At 38.2% G+C, this 9,857-nt stretch overlaps 1 protein-coding gene across 8 annotated transcripts; it reads left to right on the forward strand.

Moving 5' to 3' along the window:
- The first annotated feature begins 6,704 nt into the window (after positions 1-6,704).
- Positions 6,705-9,575, forward strand: LOC145075043 (uncharacterized). 8 transcript variants are annotated; one of them, XM_079021334.1, is made up of 4 exons: positions 6,707-6,891; positions 7,621-7,712; positions 8,212-8,260; positions 8,742-9,242. In XM_079021334.1, the coding sequence occupies exons 2-4, from the start codon at positions 7,649-7,651 to the stop codon at positions 9,151-9,153; spliced, it is 525 nt and encodes a 174-aa protein (XP_078877460.1). In that variant the 5' UTR covers positions 6,707-6,891; positions 7,621-7,648; the 3' UTR covers positions 9,154-9,242. The 8 variants fall into 8 exon arrangements, 4 of the variants coding, with proteins under 4 accessions (XP_078877457.1, XP_078877460.1, XP_078877459.1 ...); XM_079021333.1 differs by having other exon boundaries at positions 7,621-7,672; positions 8,663-9,242; XM_079021332.1 differs by having other exon boundaries at positions 7,621-7,672.
- Positions 9,576-9,857: the final 282 nt, after the last annotated feature.

Genomic DNA, 9,857 nt, shown 5'->3' on the forward strand with positions numbered 1-9,857 from the left:
GAACCCTAACAGAAAAGGGAAGTCAAGCCTCGGACTCGCCGAGTCCCAAGAACAACTCGCCGAGTCAAGGTTGTCCAAGTCTTATTTCTCGATTTCTGATGTACAACATTGGTCCAAATGATAGATCTAGGCTCCTAAGATCGATCTAGCACGTAAAGTTACGAACTTTACATGCATGCATGGGATTATGAGCTAAAAGGACCCTAAAAGAAGCTCTTGGGTTGCATGGGGCTTTCCATGGGTGCAAAGGCAGTCCTTTTCTGCCTTTTAACCCTTTAATGAGCCTAGATCTGAAACCTTAACCCCCACCATGCTTGCAATCATGGTTGGTCACTAAGAATGGCTTATAAAAGCCATAAATCTTCCCAAAAGGGATCTAATACAAGAAGGAGCAAAGTGACGACTTTATACATTTCAAGGACTGTAGATGATGCACAAGTTTGACTCCTCTACCAATCTCTTGGTTCCTCAAGCTTCTCCTTCCTTCTTGCCACCACAAACCACCAAGAATCACTAAAAAGGCCTTAGATCTTCACCAATGACGATTGGGGTTTGATGTGAAGGGGGTTCTGAGAGCATAAGGGGTGAGGGAGGCTGAATAAGACGTTTAAATAGGGTGTAAACCCTTGGATTAGGGTTTTGTCCAGCCAGAGTCTACTCGTCGAGTCATGCCGCCGACTCGACGAGTCCGCCACTTAACCTCCGGGTCCAAGTCGCTACTACTCGACGAGTTGGGCCATCAACTCGCCGAGTCTTAGTCCAAATTATGAAAAATACTTGAATGAAATACATACCAAGAATCGGGTGCTACAACGTTGCTATCAATTCAAGTACACACCAATTATAGTTATGGGCTTAGACACCTAATCCAAGAACAGACAAGTGCCAGGAGCCACCTCTTGGTCTTCCATGCAAGCATCACAAAGACAACTATCATACAATCTACAACTACTTAACTAATAATTGCCAGAGTTCAAACTGTGGTATTGCATACATATTGTCAGGAGCCGCCTCCTGGTCTCTCATACAAAATGCCAAGGGTTACCCCGGGTCTTCCTACAATATATAAACCAAATGGGCCGACATTGGTACCTTCGATCCATAGAACAGTGAGAAGACTCACCTCGAATGCAGAAGCTCATTGAAAGAAATCCCTAGTTGCTGCCCTGACGACTTCTCTGAGCCATTAGAACAAAATAACACCCAATTAGCAATTGGGTTCCAAACTATGATCCATAATCCATACTTGGGGTAAAATGACCATTTTACCCCTGAACCAACTTGAACCAGAACTGAGGCCGAAACCCAAAAACCAAAAAGGGCCAAAACCAAAAGATCCACAAAGGCCCACTAATGGCCTAATTTTTCAAATTGGGGCCAACCCTGTATGGGCCTTATCCTGAGCCCAATAATTCCCTTAGTCCAACAGTTGATCTCAGATGATCCATAAGGCCCAAAGCAACGAGGCTCAAGCCCATTAGGCCCAATAAGGCCCAAACCACAATCCTAGAACCCAAAATGCAAACCCAATAAATTACTTCAAACTTTAATGAAAAACCCCACTTCACGAAATAAGCCCAAACTTAGCCCAAAGATGCGAGACCTAAAAACACAACAAGCCGAAATCCCACGCCGAACGTGGGGTGTACGTGCAGCTTATGTTGGGTGTACTCGATGAACCCAGATTGCGATTTCAAATCAGTATGATGGGCGTAAGGCCAGTTATGCGGGGCGTAACCTGACTTAATCCAAAACTCGACTTCTGACTTAACCACTTAAGCACTTTGCACCCAAACTTCAGAGAACCTCAAAATAAAGCTCTTAATGCATAAAGTCGGCACCTTTATGCATTTTCATGACTAAATGAGACCCAAAAATCATCTTAATCCATTAAGACCCTTTATAATCCAACTAGAACATGCATGGACCATTCTTAAACATCAAGCAAGCATTTTTATGAACTAACAACATCAAAAAAGGCATGATCTATCACCACAAGCTCCTGTAGTAGCTCAAACTCACAAGGAGAACTTAATACACCATAAAAGCCCTTAATCTTGCCCTAAAATCAAACTAGCATAAGAAGAAGCCAAGATAAGAACTTGATACATTAAATGAGATGGAAATGAAGCCAAAAGTTTGGATCTAAGAGTCTTCCTTTGAACCACAAGCTAGCACCAAGCACCATTTTCTTGAAAATAAGCAAAACACACAAAAACGCACACTTAGATCTCTCAAACACTCAAAATGATATTAGGGTTTCCGAAATAAGGCTAAAAGACAACGGAGGCTAAGAAATGAAAGAGCCTTGAGCTCATAAAGAAGTTTAAATAGTGCCCAAACCCTAAAAATTAGGGTTTGACACTCTACTCATTACGTTGGGCGTACCCACGGCTTACGTTGGGCGTACTCACCCAGGTACGTACCCTCCTCCATACACGCATGAGACCAACTTACAAACTTTTTCCACCAAGGGCCATTTCTGCCATTATTTTAAACTACTCCTTATCTTAGGTCTGTTTCCAACGAACCTTATATCCACATAACGGTGGCGAGAAACCCTACGCTCCTAACAACACACCAAATCCTTATAACTTCCCGAAAAAAACCTAAAAATCCATAAAAGACCGAGTTATCAAATGACAATTATACCTTTAGCCTCCGAAGGCACCATCGAACACTTGGGTCACTTAAACCATAACACCCACATCCGAAAAGACCAAAACCTTTCTTCTCCAAGGCCCTAAGCCTCAAGACCACTGAAAATTGGGCCATAACCCTGAATAATGAAGCAAATCCGAAACCGAGTGTTACAGATGACCCACTCGGAAGTTTTCGTGCCGAGTGGCTCCGTAACGACCCAATTTTCACGACCAAAAATTTTGTTTTAAAACATTACTTTAGAAAATATTAATAACTAAAAACATTGTTTGATCAAACCATAACACAAAGTGAACCATGTCTAAAAGCCAATTCATACACCCAATCAAAATATCAGAGTACAAATCCCAGTGAAGCTCGTAAATGCGAAAACCGGAGAGTGTGTGTGTGACATGTTGCTACCGCGCCGGCTCCTTTCCCCTAGCTGAGGAGGTACCTGAAACCAAAACTGAAAACTGTAAGCACAAAGCTTAGTGAGTTCCCCCATCGTACCACATACCATACTAACACATAACACACATATTGCCAGGCTATTCTGGGGTGCCTGACTACCCGGTACGGCCGTTCTGGGGTGCCGTCCTACTCGTGTCAAGCCATTCTGGGGTGCTGACTACCCGTGTCAAGCCATTCTGGGGTGCTGACTACCCATCGGTCCTAACAACCGATCCTCGGGGACTAGTCCCCTCTTACTACCTTTATCTCATATAACATAACAAGCTAGCATGCAATCACATCATCACGTACTGTCATACATATCTGGGGTGTCCGACCTACCATTCGGTCCTAACAACCGAACTCTACAACTATCACATATACATATCATGCCAGCATACAACATATCAGGTAGTAGCAAACATAGATGATATCACAAAGACAATCATCTAACATACAACTCCTACTGGGGGGCCGACATTGTGGCCGTAGACCCACCGCTACTGGAAGGTAACTCACCTCGAAGTAGTTGCTGATCTGATCGGGAATTGATTGCCTACTGCTGCTGCTGCTGCTCCGGAAATCCTCCGGCTGCAATTCCCACAACATACTCAATCAAACATTGCTCACTGACCTTTGGGTAAAATGACCATTTTACCCCTGACCATGCCTTAAGTCAAAGTCAGAGTCAAGTTTCAGTTGACCCGACTCGCCGAGTTGGCTTTCCAACTCGCCGAGTCACCACCCAAACGATTGTCTTGGATCCCGTTCCTACTCGTCGAGTTAGGCGACGACTCGACGAGTTCTCCTTCTAAACTGATATTCAAGTCCTTCATCCTACTCGCCGAGTTGTATGAACAACTCGTCGAGCTCATCTTCATCCGATGAACACTTATGCTAAGACTCGCCGAGTTGTATGAACAACTCGTCGAGTCTGTTCTTGATCTAAGGAGATTGCCTTGAACTCGCCGAGTCAGGGCATTGACTCGCCGAGTACCTCCATAGATGAGTTCAGCTTCCGACTCACTGAGTCACACCCCGTGACTCACTGCTCACTCGACACTACGAAAAGGGGACAAACTCGGAGACTCGCGAACAGACTCGCCAAGTCACATGAACGACTCGCCGAGTCGTTGCCATGCAACCACTAAATACACAGATTTGCTCGATTCCAGTCCATGCCATTCACAGATCTGGACTTCTAGGACACGAATCACACGTAAAGTTTCCAACTTTACGTGTGGATATTCACCAATATGGATTTTAGGGCTAAAAATGCCTCAAAAGGGTAGATCTAGGGTGAACAAGCAACATGGGGCCATAAAGCTAACAGATCTGAGCTCCTGGAGCTCAATATTGCCTAGATCTAGAGGCCAATCGACTTATTACAAACCCTCAAGCATACACAATCTTGGAAATGGCTCAAAAAGGACTTTTATGTAGCTATAAGCTTAAAAACAGAGGGGAAACGAGCTATATCTTAGGGGAAACGTTGGAATGACACAGAGATGCTTGGCCTCTTTCTCCTCTTCTTGATTCCCTCTTCTTTTCCTTCAAAGAAACTTCAATACACCACAAAACACTTCAAACTCACAAGAAAGCAAGACTAGAGAGAGATACAGGGCTCTGAGGGTGAATGGGGGCTGGCTTGGGGCAGTTAAGTCGTTTAAATAGGGTGCAAACCCCTGGAACTTAGGGTTTCATCCAACAGCTGTGACTCGCTGAGTCGCCAACTTAAACTTGTCCCGGGTCCCGCATCCACTCGGCGAGTCGGACCTATGACTCGCCGAGTCCAAGACTAAAAGGAAGGGAAGTACTCAATTAAGATTTACGTACCAGGAACCAGGTGCTACAAGCTCATTGTGATATATTCGATTGAGGGAATTTACATATTAGTATTTTTAAAAAAAAATATTAAAAGTAATGTATCGGATAAAAAAACTTTAATTATAATAAATTTTAATTCACAAGTTAACCTTTTGCTTTTTATTATTTTTATTTAAATTTATTAAAATGGTATCACATGAATAATTTTAAATTTAAAATCTACAAATAGAACTTCTTAGTGTTGTTTTTTTTGGAAATTTTCAATCTTTACATATTGGGGCCACAACACCCATGATTCATGTTGGAATCCTAAGTCACGTAGGACCTTGGAGACCAAGCAATCAATAATATGGCAAGTTGGTCATATTTCCTAATTGTAATCTTATTCTACAAGTTGGTAGTTTAGGAGTATATATATGTATAGATACCGAGATATGGTTTGTACACAAAAACACAATATAGGTTTTGAGCAATTTTCCTATTAATCAAAGAGATATTTTGATTATTTGTGTTTTCTAACTTGAGTTGGTCATATTTCCTAATTGTAATTTTATTCTACAAGTTGGTAGTTTAGGAGTATATATATATGTATAGATACCGAGATATGGTTTGTACACAAAAACACAATATAGGTTTTGAGCAATTTTCCTATTAATCAAAGAGATATTTTGATTATTTGTGTTTTCTAACTTGAATTGGTATCATAGCTTGAGTCAAGAAGCTGTGAGATCGTTTTTTGTTACCTGTTGACAAGCTAGGTCAACATGTCGGATGGTGAAGATGGTGCAGGGCCCTCTTCGGTGAGAGTGAAGGAAATTGGGTCAACCATTGTAGCGTGTCCTATGCTGAACTCAACGAATTACATTGTATGGTCAATGAGAATGAAAGTGGTATTAAAGATTCACAAGGCTTGGACAATAATCGATCCTGGAACAGAGAAGAACGAGGAGAAAGATTACCTTGCTATGGGGTTGCTTTATCAGGCAATTCTAGAAAGCTTGATAATGCAAATTGGTGATGTCGAGTCTTCAAAGGTGCTTTGGGATGCAATCAAGACTTGATACATTGGGGCTGATCAAGTGAAGGAGGCCCGTCTTCAAACCCTAAGAGTCGAGTTCGATCGCCTCAGGATGAACGAATCAGAGACGATCGACAGTTTCTCCGGAAAGTTGTATGAAATTGCTTCAAAATCGGCGACATTAGGATCTGTAATCGACGAATCCAAGCTTGTAAAGAAGTTCCTTAAATCACTGCCACGAAAATTCATTCATATGGTAGCATCACTCGAACAGATTCTAGACCTAACTTGAATGCAATCGCTCATGATTCAATCCTTTAAAAAAAAAAAAAAACAAATAATGGTCTTTGAAAATAGGCTATTTTTTCAAATACATCATGGCCTCAACCTTTTGGCCTAAGGTCAGCCGTTGGCAATATGATAATTTTTCCCTTAATATTATCCAAAATTAAAATTAGAGAATAATTTAAACTTTAAATAAAAATGGTAAAGTTGTCGATATGATATTAAATATTGTATATAAAGAAGTTTTTTTAAAGATTCATGAACTATAACTTTTTATGTTTAATTTTCGTTATTATTGTTTTAACTTATTAATCTACTTATTATTACTTTTTTTGTTTTATCAAAGAATTTATTTAGAATATAAACTCAAAACGGATTGAAATCATTGTTTTTTTGAAAGAATTTATTTAGAATATAAACTCACAATGGATTGAAATCATTGAATGGACAGATAATATATCCGGCTCAAATAAAAGACCCACAGTCGAAGTTATGTTGATTGGTGGATTGGGTATTTGTGTTACAGTTCAATGGGCCACGGCCCAGGGGTAAGTTTAGGGTTTGATGTTACGCCTAAATTGATCCATCTCCACCTTAGGGTTCCGGTACACCGTAGAGGGCGGAGGAGAAGCCAGCAAATCAGGGGACGATTGCTTCACGTAATAACGGTAATCGTGAAATCCCAATCTTCCGAGTCTACTAATTTCATTACTGTGCGATTTCTGATACTGATCCCGATCCCGATTCGAGGACAATGGTTTTGTTTAGTTATTTTCTAGGGTTTGTTTTATGTGTTTCTTTTTCTTTCTGATATAAGTTTCAATGGTTCATCGACTCTGAAGAAACTAAGTTTATTTATTTTGCATCAAATTTAGGCGTAAAAAAGTTTTAAATTGATAAAAAAAATTAGTTTTTTTTCCCTTCACTGCCAATAATCGTAATTGGAGGGAGCTGTTGACTATTGGATAACATGCCTTTACAAATTTGTTTCATTTTCATCTTAGTTTTGCTTTGTTTGAAGGGGGACAAGAAAACTCGAATATTAATGTAAAATTTGTGCATGTGTTGATTTTACCATGGTTCTATGTGCGTGATTCATGGATCTAATTATGTAGGAACAGGAGGACGAACACATTAGTTTTCTTAAATAAAGAATTATGTAATACTATGTGTTTTGTCAGTTTATAGCAACTTAATTATGAATACAACAGTTTATGCACATGTATACATGGATACCATAAGCATAAGCATATGTAGTCTGCATCAATAATTAACAATGATTGGGCAATTTTAAGTGGGATTTGGTGAATTAATTATGCATATGTATATCACAAGGCAGTTGAATTGGTTTTTGAACTCTTATTTAATATGAGCTTCCTTATTCCATTGTGCTGCAGTCTTCAAAAGTCAACCAACCGCAGAGGGATGGGGAAAAGAAGAATGGATCAAGTTTGTATGCAATTGCTAGTTTCTGTTGCAAGAGTTTCCTGTAAATATATATGTTCAATTAGAATTATAGATACACAGAGAACAAGTCACTTAGCACTTGATCCATCCTTGTATGTAAAAGATATACAAAGAAGAAGTTGATTTAAGTTGTGATTAGTTAATTATGTAACTCTCTAATTACTTATATGTACGCCAGTAATGCCTTCTTCTATGGAGAATGGAACAGCCAAAACCCTAGATCGGTCATCAAGGTGTAGGGTTTTGACTTTTGACATCTGGCTTTCTCTTTGGATGCTTTATACTGGTCAACTTATTGTTACATAGAACACTCTCTACAAAAATTATTATAATTAAAAAATATCCATATATAGATGAAAAATATCGATTGGAAATCTTGAAAGAATAAGGCGTAAATCGTTTGGTTTGAAGATTAAGGTTTTATTAGGATGAGTTGATATAAATTTTATTCCAAGATTAGAATATGGTGTGGAAAAAAATAAAAATAAACCTTTATACTGAATTTGAATTTTTTGATTCAGGGAACGAGGCACAAGACATGGATCAAGATCAAGGACACCTTGACTCCAGGTTATTAGATATTTTTATTATTTTTGAATGACATAATTTTTACTTTATAAAAAAAGTGTGGGAGAATCAGATATATGCCCTTGTTAAACATCAAAATATCATATTTGCCCATTTATAAAAAAAATATGATCTTTTTAAATCCTTATATTTATTAATTTTCTATTAAACAATCTTGATAAATTTAAAATTTATCTTCAAATGTCCGTCTAAAAGAAAGAAGTTGATTGAAGTCATTATTGGAACAAGGGTGGTTCTATGCCTATATTATCAACGATTTTACCAGGGTTTTGTGTGTGAGGGAGAAAATTGTCCAAGGAAAACTTTGAGAAGGAATTGATGTTTTTATTTTGCAGTTGATCTACAATTAAAGTAGACATTTGTTTATACTATTTTTCTGTGTAGATGTAGATAGCGCTACTTTGGCTTTGTTGGTCAACAATATAAATAAAATTAAGAGTGATGTTGAGTCGTTGTCAAACAGGCTTGAAGGTCTGGGCAGTTATGTAGAAAGTATTGAAAAGGGTTTGAAAAAATATAACCGAGAGCCAGATCCTGAGTTTCGTTTAGATCTGAAGCCATCTTCTTTGAATCCAATTGATCTTCTACCATCTTTCCCTGACAAGTTTGATCTAAATGTTTTTTGTAATTGGGTAACGAGAGTAGAAACATGTTTTAGCTATTATTTTTTTTCGGAGGCTGAAAAAGCCCAACTTGTAGCCCGCACATTGCCACAGGAAGGAGAGGCTTTCAGATGGTGGCAAGGTATCCAAAATGAAAGCATGCAAGTCGATGAACGCCCGTTTGATTGGAGTGAGATGAAGTTGCTGTTTTTGGCTGAATTCGTTTCTCCAAAATGTTTGGAAGCCAACAAGAAATCCAAAACATCCTTCTAATGTATTCAAATTTACCCATGGAAATGGAATTTTTTAAGAAACCTAAAATCCTATTCCCTCGTTTATTTGATTTAAAATATTTGGATTCATCTACTCTATATACATCTCCTAAATTATATATATATATATATATATATATATATATATATATATATATATATATATATATATATATATATATATATATATATATATATTGTTTCAGTCAAAGGAAACACATGCTAGCATATAACAAACTTCCATTTCATCAGCAATGGCTAAAGGTAACCTTCACAGCCAAGCATAGAGGATGTCGATGAAGGATATTTCCAACTTCTTTATGTTAAATGAAGGGAACCATATTTATGTGTTGTTCACTTGTTTGTCCTTCATTTTTATCACTTCAACAATAACATTGATCTCATATGCTACAAAAAGCTATTAACGTGTGATATGTCATAACATTCTTTGATTTCTAACATGGTTTTGTTTATGATAATATCTCAATAAGATATCAGAAAAAAGAGCTATAATGACTAAGAAAAGGTAGTAGCGAGTGATTGTATATTGAAGATGTGTTGGTATTCTCGTAGCTAAGGTTGTCAAAATCTGGATTTTATGTAAGATCGTTTCGGGTTTGTAAGATCGGGATCAGAGATCCTAAGATTCCACAAAATAAATCATAATAATTTTTCGTTCAAAAGTTATAAAAACTTTCAATAAAT

Source organism: Lactuca serriola, chromosome 9 (genome assembly GCF_051521515.1).
Source record: "Lactuca serriola cultivar US96UC23 chromosome 9, Lser_US96UC23_V15, whole genome shotgun sequence".
NCBI lineage: Eukaryota > Viridiplantae > Streptophyta > Magnoliopsida > Asterales > Asteraceae > Lactuca > Lactuca serriola.